This window comes from Amphiura filiformis, chromosome 6 (assembly GCF_039555335.1).
Source record: "Amphiura filiformis chromosome 6, Afil_fr2py, whole genome shotgun sequence".
Classification (NCBI taxonomy): domain Eukaryota; kingdom Metazoa; phylum Echinodermata; class Ophiuroidea; order Amphilepidida; family Amphiuridae; genus Amphiura; species Amphiura filiformis.
Window position 1 is genome coordinate 66,815,184 of NC_092633.1, and position 22,534 is coordinate 66,837,717.

The 22,534-nt window shown below is 37.7% G+C and overlaps 3 protein-coding genes across 5 annotated transcripts in view; 2 read left to right on the forward strand and 1 right to left on the reverse strand.

Annotated features, from left to right (window-relative positions):
• LOC140155866 (S-adenosylmethionine-dependent methyltransferase Rv2258c-like) overlaps window positions 1–4,594 on the forward strand; it is a 77,119-nt gene extending 72,525 nt beyond the window's left edge. For all 3 annotated transcript variants that reach the window (XM_072178860.1, XM_072178861.1, XM_072178859.1), the window contains exons 2-5: window positions 1,595–1,784; window positions 1,992–2,203; window positions 2,729–3,007; window positions 3,517–4,594. In XM_072178860.1, the coding sequence (XP_072034961.1) occupies window positions 1,603–1,784; window positions 1,992–2,203; window positions 2,729–3,007; window positions 3,517–4,124 (1,281 nt within the window). In that variant the 5' untranslated portion in view covers window positions 1,595–1,602 and the 3' untranslated portion in view covers window positions 4,125–4,594. The remainder of the gene's footprint in view (window positions 1–1,594; window positions 1,785–1,991; window positions 2,204–2,728; window positions 3,008–3,516) is intronic.
• A 1,368-nt stretch (window positions 4,595–5,962) lies between these two features.
• Window positions 5,963–15,427, reverse strand: LOC140154714 (uncharacterized). Its single transcript, XM_072177281.1, has 4 exons — window positions 15,166–15,427; window positions 8,777–8,920; window positions 6,733–8,475; window positions 5,963–6,169 (listed from the first exon to the last, which is right to left on the reverse strand). Exons 1-4 carry the CDS (start codon window positions 15,425–15,427, stop codon window positions 6,015–6,017), a joined length of 2,304 nt encoding a protein of 767 aa, XP_072033382.1. The 3' UTR covers window positions 5,963–6,014.
• A 1,809-nt stretch (window positions 15,428–17,236) lies between these two features.
• LOC140155867 (ubiquitin carboxyl-terminal hydrolase 37-like) overlaps window positions 17,237–22,534 on the forward strand; it is a 31,568-nt gene continuing 26,270 nt past the window's right edge. The window contains exon 1 of the mRNA XM_072178862.1: window positions 17,237–17,634. Coding sequence (XP_072034963.1) covers window positions 17,452–17,634 — 183 coding nt within the window. The 5' untranslated portion in view covers window positions 17,237–17,451. The remainder of the gene's footprint in view (window positions 17,635–22,534) is intronic.

Here is a 22,534-nt window from a genome sequence, read left to right on the forward strand (position 1 = left end):
CACCGTATGTCAGGTTATAGGTCAATTGGTTCAGGTCAAATTTAAGCATCAATTTTGAATACACATGTGAGAGTTTGTGATATCATAATGAGGAATAATTTTGATATTCTGTCTTTAACTGGATATATATCGAGAAGTGCAAGGTGGATATACTAATATACCTTGGGATGTAAATGGTGAGTACAATTTAGAATGCCTAGTTGAGACGGATTTCACAAATAAATATAAAATAGTTACCAAAATCACAAACGTTAAGCTTACGGAAAACTACCCAATATGGTGGTATAGGTGACAAGAAATACAATTTTTTCAACATTGCTGTAGTGTGGTTGTGGTAACCTGTTACCTGTGGCTTAATTAAGTTTCAGTGAAATAATGTCGCACGTTAAAAATACAAAATATAGCTCAAAATTGCAAATACAAGCATTTTAACCAGTTCCTTTTTGATAGTTGTGGAGCACCAAGTTCATGAAGTCATAAAAGAAATCAGGAACCACTTATTCCCATTTTACATATCAACTTTATTTCCCTAACGTGTTAGCAACACATATCCAAAATTTTAACGAAATCCGTTGATAGTAAGCTTTCCAAAATGAAGTGAATTTAAATCATCAGTGATGTACCACCTTTTGGCTTCTACTTTTAAAAGCATGTAAGCTACGTTGATACCGATGCCACCAATAAAACGAGAAGATTTGCCCTTCATTTTGCATACCACTTTGTCCAATTTTTTTTTTGTAATTTCTTCACAAAATGCAAAAAATGCAAAAAAAAATCAATGGGTGTAGTACCCCTTGACATAAAATTTGACAAATATTGTAAGGATCACTTGAGGTTTTGACTTTTAAAACCTAAAAATTGTGCTTGAATATGTCTTTTTTAATAGATTTATCACATTCGCCTTGCTATAACATTGAATTGCGTTACATTGTAAACGTAAGTTAGTAAAGAAAGTGTCTGATACGACCACTTAAAAGTAGTCATACAAGATATAATTTTTTATTCAAGAAAAATAATGCTGAAATTATGTATTTATAATGCTAAAAGAATAGTAATATCATTTCACATTAATTTGCATCATTTTAACATATTTTCATGACTATATATATATATATTCAATTTGTAAAGAATGAGAAATTGCATGACTAATGACCAATTTATGACTTTGCGAAATGACCAATTAAAATTGGTCATTTTCTTGCATTACTAATTGAATGACTAATTAATTCTCTATAATGCTATTATTCATGATTTTACAAACAACGTTTGACGAACAACTCGGCGATAGCGTATTGAACACCAAACGAATGATTTTATTTTAATATCGGATGCTCCAAATAGATATAGGCCTATAATAGAACAACAAATTTGGAGAGAGTGTGCGTTTTCCAGATCCTGGGTATACTTGAAAATCACTCTGCACTCTGCACACACAATCAGTATCACGTATGACAATGTTTTATCCGGGTGTTTTATTTCATTTTCATCTTTAGCAATCAAACATGCCCATGCATGCATATAGCCGTATGTGTTATGAAGTTCTTAAATAATTGAAATTAAGTATAATCTTATTGTTGTTTTCTGCACACTATAGGACCAATCATGGCTGCAGAAAGAAATATGCAACTAGAATTCTCGGATAAAATCTCCCAGGTAGTGAGCAATGGTTACCTGAGTCTAGCCTTGGCATTGGGGCACAAATCAGGATTATTTGCAGCTCTTGCTTCGTTCGATGAACCAAAGTCCTGTCAGGAAATAAGTGAAGCTAGTGGATGTAAGCAAAGGTGGGTATCTCGAATGAATGGTGCCATCTGTCAATTAGTTGGGTTGGCAAACACATATACTGCAGTTTTCTGTAAAGCCATGAATGCTCTATTCCTATAAGTTAAAGTCGGTTTATGTGATGTGTTACTCCAATAATGACCGTATTATAAAGTAATTAATTAAACCTGATTTTTCTTACGACCGGGAATCACTTTTATACACGACAGTTATGTGAAGGAGTGGCTAGGCGCAGTTGTAGCAGGTGGCATAGTTGATTCAACAGGAGACAAGTACTTCATTCCACCACATCGCCGACCAGCTTTGACACAGGAAACACCGGGTAGCTGCAACTTTGCTTGCCATGCGTTTGGGGTAGCAACAATGACAAAATCCTTCAATAAAACACTCGAACTCATGCGCCATAGCGATTCAAAAGATGGTAAGAAATTCGATTGAATTGATAAATGAAAAGTTCGCTCGTCCTGTCCGTCAGTTTCGTCGAACATGACGTCCGAATCATGCACTTGTCCCGTATTTTGACTTTGCTGCTTAAATTTCTGTTATTGTATAACAGTTTCGGATTTGTTATTATTATTATTTTAATTCTGGCAAATGAAATGTCGCGATATTGTCATGTAAAAGTTCCGGAATTGTGACAATGGAACCGGGAAAAGGAAACACTGCTATAATTGGCAAGATTTTGGAATTTTGACAATAAAAACCATCGAAATTCCGAAATATTAACACCTATAACAAAATTCCGGTTTTGTGCATGTCGATTCTTGAAATTTGACAGACTCTCTCCTCCTATGATTACTGCCAGGCCAGGTATCGAGATAGCTTGCTAAATAATTCGCAAATCTTATCAATTTTATGTTTATATTGTTGTGGTTGTTTACGATCTGTTTATACATTTTGTTGTCTATCATGGTGTGTGGTTTGTTGGTCTATTTGATTTTATCAGAAACAAACGAGGAAACTAAACAAGCATCTAGCCATGAGGAACATAGGCATGAACAGCAGACTGAGAAAGGTCACAGCCATGGACATGGACACGGGCATGGACATGGACACGGTCACGACCATGGACACGGACACGATCATGGACACGGACATGGAGACGCAGGTGATGCAGAAGAAGGATCCGTTATGGATTGGTATACAGACTGGTCGGCTGATTTCGTTGGAAGTCACATGATTTCTACCGTGGTTCCTGCAAATAAGGATCTTCAGGCTTTACTAGGTACATTCATTATCGTTTAAAAAAATAATTTTTAAATGAAATATATGATTTGCGGTAGGGAAATAGTTGCTGTTACTTAGTTTAGTTTAGTTTTGTTTCTTTGTAATGTTATTGATTTGTTTGATTGTTAGCTTTTTGGAGTTTTTAATATTAAAGTTAAGTTTGTTTCATTGTCTGACCATTTGTCGCATTTACGGCTCTATGACCGCTGTCCGAAAGTAGGCATATATATATATCATTTCAAACTAAAAAAAAATCAGCTGTCAAATCAATGACCAGATTTATATTCATATTTGAATTAATATTTACCACGATCACGCGGAATAACGGGTATATTGTAATTATCATAGGAGTTCAACCTTTCGGCAATTCCCGTCACGACCCGTTACGATGTGCGAACCGACAGTCTCAGTTTCTTTTGCAAAGGCTTTCGGGTATCATCGAAAATGGTATTTTATATATTATTATTATCAAATTAATTGCAATTCTTTGTCCTTTTTTTCCGACAGATAAAGGTGCCTCCGTCTCGGTTCTTGAGATCGGCTGCGGTTTCGGAGCTGCTTGTCTAGCTCTCGGCAAGCAATATCCCAACGCGTCTATACTTGGTACTGACGTCAGCGATGAGTCCGTCAAAATGGCACAAACTACCCTCGAGAAAACTGGTCTGAAAAATGTATCCTTCCAGGTTGCAAATGCTAACGAGCTCCCATCAGACTGGACGGAGAAGTTCGATCACGCATTCGCGATGAAAGTGATGCATCACACCATACCATCGAAAGCTCTAAATGAAATATGTCGATCTCTGAAGCCAGGTGGAACATTTACCATGGTTGAGATCGATTCACGCAAAACATTGGCGGGAAATTCAAAATTGAAACACGGCACGTGGCTGTACATAATGTCGCTAATGTATTTTGTTCCTCTTGAAGAATCGGGGACCGGTCATCATGGATCGCATTTTGAGCACTCTGACGGAGAAGAAGGTGATGAAATCACAGGATTCTTATGGAGTAAGGAGAATATTGAAAAGGCAGTTGCACGATCAGGATTTAAAGAATATACCGAAGCCAAGGTGCCATATTGGCTTTTTGAATCTATGTATATTTGTAAGAAATAAGATACCAACTACATAGGCCTAATATAATTATAGAGACCAAAACAAGTAAAAAATATCAAATTTGATAAGCAAAGTTATTATAAGAGATAATTACAAAAGATAGTAATTTGTTACCACCGTATAATCACTCGATAGTTAGCATATGTGCCTTCTATCGAGCGCTTTTGAAAACGTGCAAACATGAAGAGCGCCATCCACAAAAGTGTAAAGGGTTTGGAGCAAATCATCGATACAAGTAGTTATATAGGAACATTCGACGTGTATATATGGTCATGTTTTTTATGTTGGGCACCAGTTACGTTGCATGTGTATTTTTCAAACAAATCACATGCTTTTACAGGTTTGGTACTATAACTTCAAAAGTTTACGTTAGAACCCAATAAAAGTATATATTCTGAGAGCATATACTCAGATGATTTCAGAAACCATACAATGGGAGTAATTATACAGGGTGACCCATATAATATACAGGGTGTAACAAGCAAAATAAGAATGAAAATATTAATTCGTGTCACCCCTCGACGTACATTGATAATGTTTTGACACATGTTTAATATAGTTAACTTAATTGCCCACCTAGCCATATGGAACTTTTAGCTGTCAAGTACTTCAATTACGTAGATACAGGGTGGTCAAAAATCTGTCAATATTTATATAAATTTCTTTAAAACACCCCTAGCTTATCTGGCAATGGAGATGCACGTTTTCATGATAGAGGCATGTAACTAGATGTACAATAAGCTCAACAATCCAGTTTGAAAGTTAAAAGAGAATTCGACAAAGCGTTTTCGTAAAAATGGACTTTTTGGATCAAAATTGAGCATGAGGGCGCTCTTTCAGATTTGTCGCAAACTTTCTATGTTTTACTAGTTTTAGTTTACTGAAGTAAAGAGGATCACAACCAAGGTCTGCTTAAGGAATTTGAGCCTTTTATCATGTTTCGTTTGTCCATAGCATCCTTTTGAATGTTGCCTACATTAAAATCCTATTAAATACATAGAGGTCAACGAACTTTATTAATGTAGCAACAAGTAATTAGTAATTTTTAATTGTCTAATAAACAAATACTATAGGCAATGAATGCTAAACATGATATCACTTGGCTGAGATCAAGTACAGAAACAAGTAGAAATCCATCAATAATGTTTATTGAAAATCATGTGGCGGAGGATCACCATTGTACAGCATTGTGATCCTCCGCCACATGATCCTCCGCCACATGAGCCACCCCTGACTAATTAGACTTAACGAGTTACAGTAATTAGTACAAATGAAAATCATTAATTTTTGTTTCAGAAATTGAAAGACCAATGTCTAAGGAAAAAAATAGTACTAAACAAGCTCATAATAAATATCAAATAAACAAGCTACATGCATGTAAACACGTCTTGATGAGTAAGAATGCAACAGAGCCGCCCTTTTTAGGTGCCCAGTATAAATAACATGACCATATGTAGAATGTTCGATGTAACATGTCTTCGTTATAAGATTAAGAGAGGAAGTGGCTGACGTTTGTTTCGAATTAAACATACAGTGTGCGATTCATTTTACCTTAGATAGATAGCTATACGAATGCACTTACAAATGAGCTCAATGATATTAATTTATATGATCCTGATGATAATTATAACTTAAAACAGGACAGCATGCTCCACCACCAGCCTAACAACTTGAACTTCATCGGCTCGGCTCTTGCAATAATGGATTAATGAAACGTTATAAATATGCCATAATGGTGAGGTTAAATATCCAATGAAAACTGTCATTCTTTCACGGTTACCCGTCTTTCCAATATAAAATAATAATTCATTAAAGGAAATTGAAACAGTTCTCTCGACACAATAGCCTCGGTAGAAGCGTCAGGGCTCTGGGATAGCACTGCTCCTACTTCTATATTCGAGAAAGCTGCATGTCTTCTATCTTATTCTCCTTGCGAATGTAAGCAATAAGTGGTTCCAAAAGCAGCGCGAAACCGGATAATATGAAGGCGACACCTCCGGTGCAGAATACTGCTGAGTACGTCCCTGTTAGCGAGTACATGAAACCTGTATACGGATTGGGGGGAAAAACGCAAACACAATTTTAGATTTATGCAAATTTGGATTTACGAAAGACTAAATTAATGGTAAATGTGGCATTTAAGACAAATGACCTCTAAATCTAACCCCTAACCTTAACCCCTGACCCTAGCCTATGGTGATGTTTCTGTCTTAAATTCCACATCTACCAAATTAATTGGATTAGTTAATGAGGTTATTCTGGTGAATCAGTAAGAGGCGGTCGGTAATGAATCATGAAATGACGAGCATGGGTTTCCAAACACATTGCCATGGATTTTCTGTATGTTAAAATACTTGTTGGTGTATTTTCATCGATTTATGTATTAATATGCCCCAAAACTATTGACGCACGGTTAAGTAGCTATTGAAATTTTCTCTTCAAAAAAATTATACGCTTAACTTGATCATCCAAGTAATGTAAAATTTCGGTAACCATTTTGGCCATCTTTAGAAAAAAGGAGAAAATGTTGGAATATCAGGACTGCGATACACTTTAATTGGTGTCACGCATTAGTGTCCCAACGTTTATCATTGTCAAAATGGCATACCTGCTATCGGTGGTCCTATGATGAATCCGATCCCCTGCATCTCTATGGTCATTCCAAAGGAATATCCGAGGGTGTCAAGTCCCACAAATCCGACCAGGAGAGCAGCCACGAGACAATCGGTCGAACCAGCTACCAAGGCAAACGCCGTGGCGTAGCATAGCAGTGACACGTAACTATCTGCTAACGAGGTCAATGTAAGAATGGTCCCGGCGATAATCATCGACATAGCGAAACCATAAAGTCTGCCGTGGTCGGTGTGCACGTAGTTGAACATAAATCCGACGAGTACCCGTCCGATCGTGTTGGTGATTCCCATCACCGATAGTATGAGCACCCATGAATCCTCTCCAAGACCCATGGAGAGAGCAAAAGCCTTGAAGTACATGTACGGCAATTGGTAGCCTATACAAACAAACAGGTTTGATAGGCAAAAGAAGATGAAAAATCTGTTCTTGAACAGATTGACAAGTATGAGCATTTCCTCCATGAATGTTTTCGACTCGGTGCTTGGTTGTGGATTCGGAAAGAGAGTACTTGAAGAGAGACTAACATCATCCTGATCCTGTACGTTCATGTCGTCATCCTTATCACCGCTGGGATTAATGTAGTGGTCATTAAACTGAATCATTAAATCATTGATGTTTTGAACAGGGAAATCTGGGATAGTCACTTCATCGACTGACGAGTAAACTGATGGATCGTGCTTATTTGACGTGTTTGAGCTGTAACTTGCGTTCAGGTGAACATTCAAAACGCCATTTAAAATTGGGCCGTGTGCTTGAGCATTTTTATTTGACGTGTTTGAGCTGTAACTCGAACCCAGCTGGATGTCTGAAGCATCTTCGAGCTCGCGAGTGCTTTCCTCCATCACTTTTGCAGCGACAGCTCTGGCTCCTAGTGTGTTAGTGTCCTCATCAGTTGGATTTGGTCCTTGCGCTATTACTATCGTGGCAACTGATGCCTGCTCCGATGACTTCGTAAGGCCAATGAATTCTTCTGGTATAGTGGGAAAGTCGGGCTTTCGACGAGCAGTCAATGTTGTGTCGTTGTCATCAGCTTTCATTGTTAGTGCAACACTTTCCAGCCATTCATCTGGAATTGAAGTTATCGGAGAACCCACTGCCGCTGGGGATCTGACCTGTTCGCTAACTTTACTGCTAGACAATACCAAAGAAGATGATAGACCTGTAGACGGAGATAAGGCACCCAAGCCCAGCGCGGCTTGGGCAAGTACAGAGGAGGTGGCGAAAGACGCTGATGGTTGCGATAGCGGCGAGTTAGTTCCAAATTCATGCGGTGTATTCGTTGTTGCTTCTCTTGTGTGTGTTCGTGATTGACCAGAAAACGACAAACCACTGGAGCACATGGCCGCCTGCATCATGAAAGACACATCTGAAGGTTTCGTAAATACTGTGGTGCCTTCAAGTATCGATGCAGTCAGTACACTGCCGCTACCTAATATTGACTCGACGTCATCACGAATTACATCTATCTTCCTGATCGGGATCTTACTCGGCACATAGGTGGCACCGCAGAAGCATAAGATCAGCTCTATGCATCCAAGAACAATGAGGGCTTTTCGATACCCGAATGCATCCAGCAACCCTTGAGTGATTGGTGCCACGAGGAAGGTACCCAGCCCACTGCCCGATACAGCGATTCCCCCAGCAACTGTTCGCTTTCTCTCGAAGAAATTGCCAACCATGACAATACAAGGTAGATAGCTTAAGCCATAACCCAAACCTGAAAATGTTCAAAAAGGGTAACAAATCAAACATTAATTTAATTTAAAAAGATTAATATAACCCAATTAAATAGGTCATCAAGCTGTGGGATCTCCTTTAATCCATACCTTAATTTCCTCTTGTGCGTCTTCTTTACTTGTTAATGTTTGAGCGCAAACACCGCTAGGTCAAGCTCCCCTCGCATTAAAGCCACTTAATTTTACAATTTAGACTTAATAGGCGGAATTTGAAATATACTTAATATATATTTAACCTTATTGTAAAAAGTTCCAATGCCAATTATAATTTCATGAGCTTACCAGTTAAAAATCCGAAAGTGAAGTAGAGATGAATTAAACCTTTGGCTAAAGCACTCAATATTAGCCCAGAAGAAGCAAACACTCCTCCACTCACTGCTACCATCCGTGCTCCAAACCTCCCAACCAATATACTGGCCAAAGGACCTGGTGGATAATTAAAATATAATGTGTAGTCACAGTGAGTAGTCATTATATATAGTAAAAGTGGTTCAACAACAACGTTGTTAACGGCATTATTTAAGAGGTTTTTACGTACTTGTAAGCAATGTTCCCAAGTATTAAGATAATGATGATGAGGAGATGATAATGGTGAGGAGAAAAAGTATGCTATCACCGTTCTTTGCCAGTTATAATGAGAGGAAATCCAGATGATGATAATGATGAATGACGATGATGATGATGATGATGAATGACGATAAAGTTAATGAAAGACGATGATGATGACGATCATGCTAATGATAACGTTAAAAGGGGAAGTTGTAAAAAACGCGATCTGGGGCGAAATGTTTTCTTGCTAATAAATCTGATGCTTATTGTTATTATTTGCAATTATTCTCTTATTTCAATTTATTCAATTTTATTTAATTCAAATGACCTTTTAGATATAATATAATGTATATTTCCCTGTGTGGAATGCAATAAAAATATTCTTTTTGGCCTATTTTTTTTACTATACTTCCGCCATTTTGTACGGAGCCCGGAAGTGACATGGACAAATCTTCGTTTTATCTCGTTCCCTCGAGACATATCTCGTTCCCACGAGATAACGAGATAATATATATCATATATTATGCACTGAGAACCTGATCCCAGAAAGTCTACATTGATATCAAACTTGCGTAAGATAAGATAGCAAACATTATGTACGAAGAACCTGATCCTGGAAAGTCTACATTGATATCAAACTTGCGTAAGACAAGATAGCAAACATTATACACGGAGAACCGCATCCTGGAAAGTCTACATTGATATCAAACTTGCGTAAGATAAGATAGCAAACATTATACACGGAGAACCGCATCCTGGAAAGTCTACATTGATATCAAACTTGCGTAAGATAAGATAGCAAACATTATGCACGGAGAACCTGATCCTGGAAAATCTACGTTGATATCAAACTTGCGTAAGATAAAATACATTTTGCCCGGAGAACCGGATCCCGGAAACTCTACATTGATATCAAACTTGCGTAAGATAAGATAGCAAACATTATGCACGGATAACCGGATCCTGGAAAGTCTACATTGTAATCCAACTTGAGTAAGATAAGAAAGCAAACATTATGCACGGATAACCGGATCTTGGAAAGTCTACATTGATATCAAACTTGCGTAAGATAAGTAAGCAAACATTATGCACGGAGAACCGGATCCTGAAAAGTCTACATTGATATCAAACATTCGTGAGATAAGAAAGCAAACATTATGCACGGATAACCGGATCCTGGAAAGTCTACATTGATATCAAACTTGTGTAAGATAAGATAGCAAACATTATGCACTGAGTACCGCATCCCGGAAATTTCTATATTGATATCAAGCTTGCGTAAGATAAGATAGCAAACATTATACACGGAGAGCCTGATCCTGGAAAATCTACATTGATACCAAACTTGCGTAAGATAAGATAGCAAACATTATGCACGGAGAACCGGATCCTGGAAAGTCTACATTGATATCAAACTTGTGTAAGATAAGATAGCGGACATTATACACGGAGAACCTGATCCTGGAAAATCTACATTGATATCAAACTTCCGTAAGATAAGATAACAAACATTATACACGGAGAACCGGATCCTGGAACGTCTACATTGGTATCAAGCTTGCGTAAGATAAGATAGCAAACATTATGCACGGAGAACCTGATCCTGGAAAGTCTACATTGATATCAAATTTGCGCAAGATAAGAAAGCAAACATTATACGCGGAGAACCGGATCCTGGAAAGTCTACATTGATATCAAACTTGCGTAAGATAAGATAGCAAACATTATGCACGGAGAACCGGATCCTGGAAAGTCTACATTGGTATCAAGCTTGCGTAAGATAAGATAGCAGACATTATGCACGGAGAACCGGATCCTGGAAAGTCTACATTGATAACAAACTTGCGTAAGATAAGAAAGCAAACATTATACACGGAGAACAGGATCCTGGAAAGTCTACATTGATATCAAACTTGCGTAAGATAAGATAGCAAACATTATGCACGGAGAACCGGATCCTGGAAAGTCTACATTGGTATCAAGCTTGCGTAAGATAAGATAGCAGACATTATGCACGGAGAACCGGATCCTGGAAAGTCTACATTGATATCAAATTTGCGCAAGATAAGATAGCAGACATTATGCACGGAGAACCTGATCCTGGAACGTCTACATTGGTATCAAGCTTGCGTAAGATAAGATAGCAAACATTATGCACGGAGAACCGGATCATGGAATGTCTACATTGATAACAAACTTGCGTAAGATAAGAAAGCAAACATTATACACGGAGAACCTGATCTTGGAAAGTCTACATTGATATCAAACTTGCGTAAGATAAGTAAGCAAACATTATGCACGGAGAACCGCATCCTGGAAAGTCTACATTGATATCAAACTTGCGTGAGATAAGATAACAAACATTATGCACGGAGAACTGGATCCTGGAAAGTCTACATTGATATCAAACTTGAGTAAGATAAGATAGCTAACATTATGCACGGAGAACCTGATCCTGGAAAGTCTACATTGATATCAAACATTCGTGAGATAAGAAAGCAAACATTATGCAGGGAGAACCGGATCCTGGAAAGTCTACATTGATATCAAACTTGTGTAAGATAAGATAGCAAACATTATGCACTGAGTACCGCATCTCGGAAATTTCTATATTGATATCAAGCTTGCGTAAGATAAGATAGCAAACATTATACACGGAGAGCCTGATCCTGGAAAATCTACATTGATACCAAACTTGCGTAAGATAAGATATGAATGAATGAATGAATCTTTATTTCCATAATAAAAAACAACAAAATACAAAGAAATTCAACATCATAAAAATAAAACAAGACAATTATGGAGGAGATGATCGAAAGGCCAATAAGGCCAACATTGAACATCCCCTTTCACAACTAAATTAATACAACAACAAACAAACAGAGTATATTAAGCCTATCACACAAGAACAAAAACGGGGCTCCAAGAACTAGTTGTAAAATGAGATTAGCTGTGTTTTATATTGGTTTCGAAAATGTTTGATTGAGTTTGCTACTTTAAGGTTATCGTTCAGGGAATTCCATAACAGTGGGCCGGTAGTCCTGATTGAATGATCAGTGAATACTTTCTTGTTTCTTGTTTGATTATACTTATTACTGTTTCTTGTGTGATAGCTATGAATATCGGATCGTTTTAGAAAGAAACTGTCAAATGAACATGGCAGTTGTTTAATAGAATATTTATACATGTATACACCTAGTTCTAGTTTGAATATATCATATACATTGAGCATATTGAATATATGAAATAGTGGTCCAGAATAGCTTCGATAATGGCTATTTGAAATAGTTCTCATGGCCCATTTTTGGAGCAAATGTATTTTATCAAGATATGTTTTACATGCATTCCCCCATGTAAGTATACCATAATTAATATAAGGCAAGACAAGCGTACAATAAAGCGTGTGCAAAACACGCCCAGGTATAAAAATTTGAACTTGTTTATCATACCTATATTCCGTGAGATTGTTTTTGAGATTCCGTTGATATGGTTTTTCCATGTGAGATTTTCATCGATAATTACACCTAAAAATTTGGTTTCGGTTACCCTTTGCAAGTTTGTACCATCCAAAGTAATATCTCTGTTTTCTTGTGAATTATTTATCGAAGTCATTCTAGGGGTAGGCCTACCCATAATCATGTAATTAGTTTTACTAGCATTTACAGAAAGTTTGTTTGCTTTAAACCAGTTACTCACTTCGGATAACTCTTTATTTATTAATGACATTTGATTAGCAATATCATTGCTTGAGTATAAAATTGTCGTATCATCAGCAAACAATACAAAGTCTAATATAGTCGAGGTATTCGTTATATCATTTATGTACAAAATAAATAGTAAAGGACCTAATATTGAGCCTTGAGGACTCCGCAAATTATACTTTTATATTTGGAATTTTTATTATTGAAGTTCACATATTGTTTTCTATCACTTAAATAGCTCTTGAACCAGTCATAAACAATTCCTCTGAATCCAAAATGTTCTAATTTATGAAGTAGAATACTATGGTCAATAGTGTCGAAAGCTTTTGATAGGTCTAGAAACACTCCTATAGTAGTTTCATCATTTTCTACTGCATTATTTATCTTATCAACCAGATGCATAATTATCAACTAGATAGCAAACATTATGCACGGAGAACCTGATCCCGGAAAGTCTACATTGATATCAAACTTGCGTAAGATAAGATAGCAAACATTATGCACTGATAACCTGATCCTGGAAAGCCTACATTGATATCAAACTTGCGTGAGATAAGATAGCCAACATTATGCACGGAGAACCGGATCCTGGAAAGTCTACATTGATATCACAGAATTAATTTGTTTTTTTTTTGGGTTTTTTTTTTTTTTTTTTTTGTGGGTTTGTTTTATTTGTCACGGAGAACCTGTTCTTGGAAAGTCGACATTGATATCAAACTTGTGTAAAATAATATAGCAAATATTTTGCACAGAGAACCTGATCCTGGAAAGTCGACATTGATATCAAACTTGTGTAAAATAAATAGATGATATCAAACTTAAGATAAGATAGCAAACATTATGCACGGATAACCTGATCCTGGAAAGTCTACATTGATATCAAACTTAAGATACGATAGCAAACATTATGCACGGATAACCTTATCCTGGAAAGTCTACATTGTTATCAAATTTGCGTAAGATAAGAAAGCAAACATTATGTACGGAGAACCTGATTCTGGAAAGTCGACATTGATATTAAACTTGCGTAAGATAATATAGCAAACATTTTGCACAGAGAACCGGATCCTGGAAAGCCTACATTGATATCAAACTTGCGTAAGATAAGATAGCAAACATTATGCACGGATAACCTGATCCTGGAAAGTCTACATTCATATCAAACTTGCGTAAGATAAGATAGCAAACATTATGCACGGAGAACCGCAACTGATCCTGGAAAGTCTACATCGATATCAAACTTGAGTAAGGTAAGATAGCATTTTGCACGGAGAACCTGATCCTAAAAGGTCTACATTGAATTGATATCAAACTTGAGTAAGATAAGATAGCAAGCATTATGCACTGAGAACCGGACACTGGAAAGGCCACATTGATATCATTAAACCTATTCTAATGAGATGACTGATCACTGTACATCCAGGCTGTGCACTTGCTATCTTCATTATATAAACTGATCACTGATAGATACTCTGCACCCAGGGCACCCAAATGCTTATTACTCCCGATTCCAGAAAAATACAGCACTAATTTAGCGATTAAAAATATTATCCTCTTTTGCCCAATGAAACATAGCTAAATGCTAATCCTTTATTTGTAGCTAACTGGCAATAAAGTCCAATTTTCATTATTTGGTTAATTTCTAGAAATAATGGCCAAAAATATGCAATTTTTCATTATATTTATATTATATTGGCATAAGTCTAAGCATTCAGAATATGGTGTATAGGTTAGTTTACTCTGAATTAAAGTGCATAGACTGGTACGGTATTGTACAAGTTGAAAAGTCTTCAGACTTGATTGTTACAGCATACAAAAACACCCTATTTGTGTTTTTTTAAATGCATGTGCATGTTTTTGGCTGTGGTCTAAATCTATTTTAAGAATTTGCGAAATATAAACATTTTACTTTGTTAATATTGCTATAGTTAGGGCTGCCCTAGCCCTAGTTCCTACTCACAAGGTTCCAACTAAAGGATTAATATTTTCAGCTGTTTTTTTTTCTTGTTGTGTTTTGTTTTGTTTTGGGGGGGGGTTGACAAACAGGATAATAATATTTGCTTACTTTCACAAAATTAGTGCTGCATGTTTCTGGAATCTGGAGTAGGCCTGTAAAACCTAACATTTATTCCGCTTACTGCGCACGTGTTTATGTAATAATGTCGTAGCCGTTAAATCCACTGCTACATAGACTACAGCAATTCAATTTGCCAAATTAGATAGTAGATTTCTTAGCTTAGGATAAAAATCAGGCGGTTGCTTGGCGATCTTGCCTGTCTATTTAGGCCTAAACCCGAAAACCTTGATGCAAATAGGTATTCTCATGTGGTAAATGAAACTTACGATCAATCGTGATCGTAAGCGAGGCCCGTGGTATAAAACTAAAGACTGGATCGCCATTTTTTTGTTTCATTCACCTACCTGCACACAACATAGTTCCGAGCAAAATTGAGCCAGTCAACGCTGTTGCCGATTCACTTTGTCCAAAATCTTTTAGGAATTCTACATAAAGGGCACCTACTGATGCGTATGCAGCACCAAATGTCAATATATGAGTTAACAGTGCGGCTATCATGACCACCCATGCCCATCTTCCATCAAGGTGTTTCTCCCCCGTAAATAAGTCATCTGTGTGAGGATTTGGTGTATCGTTGACATTGTCGTTCCTTTCCTCTTCTTCCATCATTGACTATCTTTTAGTACAGGAAAAGCAGACAACTTCTGATTTGTGAATCATCCAAAGTGCCACGACTCGTAATACAAAGTTAAAGAAGACAATTTTTGTTGTAATGGCCGTAAAATGAAAAATTATTGACCAACATGCATGCATGCGGATGCCGGTACAAAGATACCTGCAGAACAATTGTTTGAATTGAGCGCCAGTCATAATATTCGCGCGGGCCACTGCAAATACGCGACTAATAAACGCAAAACGCCATGTGCGCGCGTTGCTCATCGATATCGCGACATTTCTTCGTAGGGGAGGGGCGGGTAATCCCGAACGGCGGGTAATCCCGAACGGTGCTGTTGTGGCTAACCCACAATTCTGTGGCTAACCTGAGAAAGGTGACGCTATCTGCAATACGCATGGTAAGAGCTACTACAAAGATACATTCACACAACGAACATTTGGGTCAAGATGTTGGGGTTCTTCTTAGAAAATATTAAAAACGAAATTAGGCACTTTATATCGTCAGGTCAGTTTTCGGATATAGAAATATGTGATGCTCTCCTCCATCCACATCATTTTCGTCAATCAGTTGATTTTGTGAAAAATCATTTTTGAAAGAAATTTTTGCTTTAGGCCCTATCCTGTGTTAAATTAAAAAACGGAAAAAGCAAAATTTATTTATTTATTTTAAATTTCCTGTTAACAGTATAGGCCTAATATTTGCTTCATTCCGTTTATTATGTTCATTATGAATGCACAAAGTAGACAAATGTAGGCCTGTCCCGTAAGGCACTATTATATAGGGGACACGTCCTTATTGCTGGTAAGGCCGCCCTCTCCCACCCCACCATCCTGCCCTGCAACCCTAGGGCCAGTGGCGTAACTACGGGGGGGGGGCAGAGGGGGCAACATGCCCCGGGAGCCACCCTTATTAGGGGCGCCAAGTGACCAATTCAGCATCGATTCTGCGCCCCTCCAAGCGATAAAAGTCAAAAATTTTGCGCGCTTCCCGCGCATTTCAGCACAAAATCAATTGAAAGAACATTTTAAGACCGATATTCAACTTCTAGTAACCAAAATTACTTTACAAATCAATTACAAAATTTTGCGCGCTCCGTGCACAATCGTTTCATGGGGAGGGGCGCCATCCTTGGCCCTGTGTGCCACAACCCCTAGCTACGCCACTGCCCGTGTCAAAGTCGGGGGGGGGTAAGGTATTTTGTTTCTTGCCCCGGACGCTACCGACGCCACTGCATAGGGCTGCCCGAACCCAAACGGTAGCTGATTATAAATTGCGCCTCTAACATTTTATGCAAAGTCGGGTTTTTCCCGGGGTTTTATCCTTTAGAATATCGTTTTAAACTTTGATTAAGAAAATAACACGAACCCGGCGTTACAACATAATTCCAACTTTTTGACAGCTGTCAAAATTACAGAATTCTGACACCCGTCAGAATTCTAGATTCCCGACAGTTCTAAAGATCTGATACACCAATATATCCAGGATGCCCAACGGCCGGTGCACGGAGTGCGGCCATGCAAGTGTGCCCGTGTATAGTGTTAGATTCTCACTAAGCAAAAAATATTAATCATACCTAAATTTACACTCACAATCAAGTTCTACCCGATAAGGGTACAACACGTTGACACCGCGAGGATTCGAACCCACGATGTGATAGGCAGTTACAGGCGCGGTCATCCTAGCTCATGTCCGTGTCCCTTGTGCTTTAAGCACATACCAGGCCCTGCCCAACCCTGCCTGGTTTGTTTTTATAGCTGTTATAGCACCCTCTCTCGGCGAATTCACTTATTCCCGCCATATTGAAAACCTACACTGTGTTTACATCTGACGGAACCCCGTGCACAATGTTGGTCTAAAAATAGGGTAATCTTTCACAATGGTTACTTCAAAATAAGTTATTTTTGATCACTAATAATATATTGAATTATTTGTTGACGTAGTAAAGATGTAACCATTACTCGGGTCGTTTCATTGTGAAAGTTAGAGCGAGCAAAATTACGGTGCCGCAGTGACAATGAACTCCGTTGTGACTGCTGAAGAAATACTGTGCAGTGCATCGGGAGATCTGAAGTACACATCAGTTGAAGCCGGGAGCCAAACAAACTGGAAACAGGGCAATTTACAACTGGCTATATCAAAGACAGGACAGTACGTGTGTATTTTGAACTATAAAATTGGACATGCAAGGTCGTTTTCGGTAAGTTTAGTTGCTCATTGTCTTTACTGAGAGTAAATAAATGAGTCTGCATGCCATGTAGCTGCACACACGTCCACATGCATGCATGACACACACATTTGACCTGTTCATGTGTTGACATTGCACAATGAATCATGTCAGGAGGGTGACTGGGAGTTCTTAGGGGCAATGTCGGGAACCATGTCACGCTATTGTTCGACCTTGGCTACATCATTTTAACATGCATGTTCGTCAATACAGCTTTCAGCCTTTAGTCTCTACCACCTACGCAATTTCGGTACGTGGAGTGACTGGAATCACACTGACGGTGGAGGAGCCGAGGAGAATACTAGCTGGTCAGACAGTTTAATTCTATCAAGATTCAAGAATATAATACCTGAACAATCATCGTCATTTGATTGATTTACTACAGAATATATTGTGTACCGGTACTCAAAATATAATTTAAAAAAATAGTAAACCTGTTAAAACTGTTCGTATAATATATTTGTGAAATTGTGTACTAAAGTATATAACAACACGTGAATAACAATATAAACATCATGTAGGAAACAAAATGGCCGCCTATTGTCTAGTCCTAGGCTACATCTTCCGGTTTCGTCACGTCATTTCATTCGCCCATCCCATTGTTCATTATTCCTGATCATGTCTTCATGACAATGTGATGACAATGTCAATGATTGTGTGATTGTCATGTCACTGTGTTGTTATGAACTAAAACAGCGAAGATAAATCCAAGAAAGAAACCGAGTGTTGTAAAATTTCCCTCAAAATCTGTCCTTTTTGGTAAATATATAAATTTAAAAGAAAAATTTTTAGGATTTTTTTAGAGAAGTGATTATTGTTGATCATTTTTATTTAATTTTTTATACGTATGTATTTTCCTGTCATTTCCTGTAAACCTAACAAAAGTCATATTCTGATAAAAAAATCTTCTGATTCTTCTCTATCATACATGTAAATGTAATTTGTAAATAATAGAGGTTGAAAGTGACAACAAGCGGCAAAAAATGTAATTTGCCATGAAACTTCAGTCATATTTTATTTGAAATCTGACTGAATGACAGGGCCTGCATGTAGGGCTGTCAACTCTCACGCATTGGCTGTGAGTCTCACGCATTCAGTCACTTTCTCACGGTCTCACACCAAGGTAGTCTAATGTCACGCCTCTAGGTAGTAAATCTCACGCAAAGAGCTGTCAAATTAGTAAAATCTCACGTATTTAACTATTATAAACAAATTTCTTTAAAGCAATGGTTTAAACCCGGGATTTAAATACCGGGAGTAGTGTAAAAATGTTGCACCAAAATGGCTCCAATTAGACCTTCATTTTGCACAATTTTACAACTTCTCAGGGGGCAACATGCCCCTCAGACCCCCCCACCTCCACCACTGCGTACTGGATAAAACAAGTGGCCATTTTCTATTTCGACATTTGCCAATGTATATGGTAACACAATATATCTATAGGCCTACAATAAATAGGGAAAACTTGTCCACGAAAGGTTTCATGTATCGTTATTTTATAAATTTTTCGGCTTTTCCAAATTAAAATTCTACACACTAAAAATAAAACGTGCCAAAATGGTCCACCAAATCACTTCAATTAGGTCTTCAGTATTTTGCAAAATTTTCCAACTTCTCAGGGCAGACACCCCCTGTGTAATGAATTAACAAGTGCCCATTTTTGTTTCGACATTTTGCCAATGTATGTTTAAGGGGGTACTACACCCCTGGCCAATTTTTTGCATATTTTTGCATTTTTTTCAAAAATTATAGTGCATTGGTGGCAAGTAAGATATATGTATAATATAGGGGCAAGGACTACAACTACTGCACTGCAAATTCAGCAACTCAAGGCAAGTAGTTATTGATTTATTGATCAAATATTGGGTTTCCCTCATTTTTGACTGTAACTCCACAACTGTTGTCTGTGTTGAAATAAAATTTCCAATACTGTAGTTGTAGTCCTTGCCCCTATAATATACATCTTACTTGTCACCAATGCGCTATAATTTTTGAGAAAAGTGCAAAAGTAGGCACAAAATTGGACAGGGGTGTAGTACCCCCTTAACACAATTTATAGGTCTACAATAATAAGGAAAACTTGTCTACGAAAGGCTTCATGGTCCGACACAAATTTATCACTTTTACAAACTAAAATTTTACACCCTAATAAATAGTGCCAAAATGACCCACCAAATCGCTTCAATCAGGTCTTCATTTTGGAAAAGTTTCTTCCCCCCCCCCCTGCCGCCGCGGCCATTTTTGACTGCGCTAGGTCCGCCACTAGTGTCTCACGCCAAGCAATTCAAAAAAGTTGACAGCCCTGCTGCATGTATGGTATGCATGGCAAGCACTGACCAGTCACTGTCTCATGCTCACACCATGCATGCAAGGTAGTCTCATGGCCTAGGTAGTAAGTCTCACACAACGAGCTATCAAATGAATAAAATCTCATGCATCTTAAAAATAATTTGTTGTCCCTACCTACCCCCACCCCATCTCCACTTGAGCGCCGTGGCTCAAATAATCATGGGTCAAAATGAACATTGCATGATTGTAGTCGGCAAAAAATAATTCCATCCCGGTTCGCCTCTGTCTAGACTGCTTTGCATTCCTTTTTTAAACAATTCATACCATTCCATGCATAAAACACAAATCCCCAGTGCAGTGACTGCCCTGCCCAGAGAAGAGAGAGAGATTTTTCTCATGGATAGATAGCTGTTGGATCAGAACAGGATTGGTGGATTTTCCATGGTGGGATTAGAGGGATAATAAATTTAAATGGTCTACTACAGTAGACTAGCCTCTGTCCAACAGTGTCTAACGCCAAGCAGTTCCAAAAAGTTGACAGTCCTGTTGCACATGCTGTACTATTATGCGCCTGGATGTTAGCAGGATGTTAAAAAAATATTGCCTGGCTCAGTCGGGACATATACATGTATGGCATCAAACCCCAGTCTGGGATTCTGGAAGAGTGCCGCCAACGGCTGAAATCTAGCTAACCACCAAAAAGTTATGTATACATGTATAGGGGCAAGGAATCCAATTACTTCACTGAAATTTCAGTGATTCAAGACAAGTGGTTCATTATTATGTGACCCATCACATCAAAACCAACCACTTTGCGGCAGAAATGAAAATGGAGATTTAAACACTAGGATTTATAAACTGTTGTTTTTTAGCTTTAAAATGACACCTTACTTGTTGAAATTAGATACAGTAAAAAATGTTTTATGAGGCAAACCAAGTTCAAATATCTTTTTATTCTATTTTCTCATCTTCTTTCATTGCTAATGAAGCCAGCCGTGAAGTGGTCGGTTTTGATGTGATGGGTCACATGAGGTACATCTAGCAGTACCTCTTTTCTTATCATAAATAATGTACCGCTTGTCTTGAGTCACTGAAATTCCAGTGTACATATAGTAACTGGATACCTTGCCCCTATAATGTATACAAATTAATACAATGTATAACTTTGGTAACCAGTACCGGTATGTTATTATTTTTTGAGAAAAATAGTCAACAATTTATCAAAGGGTGTACATGTAGTACCACCTTTAGGGTAGACAAGGTATTGTTGGTCGAAGCAGCCAAAAAAATGATTTTCATTTATATCTAAATCAATATTATTGCAAAAATTAATATTTTGCAAAAGTTCATTCTGTGAACTACCAAATCGCAACATTTTAAACTAGTTGCTATTAATGCTAACCCTAAACAAAATGGCGCCCATCGAAGGTTGTACAAGTTTGCGAAAATGCATCATGAAGTGCCTTTTGAAAGTTTTTATAGACATTTAGAAGCTCCTAACAGTGGTTTGTAACCTTTTTATACTATAGGCCCCTAACAGTGTTTGTAACATTCAACAATGAACATGATTGTATATCGCAAAAGGTTTTTTTGGGTGCGGCCTTGTGGACAGCTTCAGCATTTTTTGTCCGTCCATTCTTGTGACAGGCCATCCAAATGACGCCCAAACAGGTCTCTAGCTAAAGCTTTGGGCCTACAAGTATGTACTACCGCCACCACATTTACTGTTACCAGGGCAATACGCAACTGAATGAAAATTGTCATATTTGGCCACAAACCTGATTGGACATGTACTGATAGAGCTTTCGTAAATGCCATATCGGAGAAATGAAGTTGCACTTTTCTTGTTCAAAAAACTACAAGGAACACAAAAATGTTTATTTTGAGATGAAACCTGACCATTATATTATAACCTGTCTAAATCCTTGATATTTGAGCAACTTCTTTAGATTTGTGGAAAAAAATGATGCAAAATGGTCGAAAATCATCATTTCTTTACCAGACAATTTTTAAGGAGCTCTTACCGGGTGAGTCAAAAAAAGTGCAATAGAGCAAAGAATTGATATTTATGTAAGAACCAAGTTAAACTTTCCCATTATTGAAAGTTTCTATAAATGTCATACTCAAAAGAAAAAAAAAAAAAAATGCAGTGACTCACTACTACGAGTCTTTTTTGCTGCGATACCGCACCCAATTTCATTATTTGTCCACGAGGTGCCATGTATTTTGAATGAGAGCACACAATGCACGATAAAGGCACCAGCTCTGAAACTGACTTTAACTTTAAAAATAAGGTTGATTTTTGCGTTATTTTGATCTTTTTTTTTGTGTGTTCAAACAAACTTTCCACCATTACTTTAAGTCCTTCATACCTTGTTGCCCTTCTTTGCCTTTGCCCAGTGGCCTTGAAAATGGGCGCCCCAAAAAATTAAGAGGTCTGGTTTTATCCTTATATTAATATATAGGGACTGACACATGCCATATTGTTTTGCTTGTATGCGCAATGTATGGGAAAATTGCATGAAAATCAGGCCAAACGTGAACAGCGTTCAAGTTTCCTGGTCTTAAAATTTATCGCGACATG

Bases quoted from the DNA above. Each gene is read 5' to 3' on its own strand.
- LOC140154714 (XM_072177281.1), bottom strand. From the start codon at position 15,427: ATGGAAGAAGAGGAAAGGAACGACAATGTCAACGATACACCAAATCCT. The intron at 8,921-15,165 runs GTAGGTGAATGA...ATTATCCACCAG, and splicing joins CGGAACTATGTTGTGTGCAG to GTCCTTTGGCCAGTATATTG. The intron at 8,476-8,776 runs GTAAGCTCATGA...GAACATTTTCAG, and splicing joins CACTTTCGGATTTTTAACTG to GTTTGGGTTATGGCTTAAGC.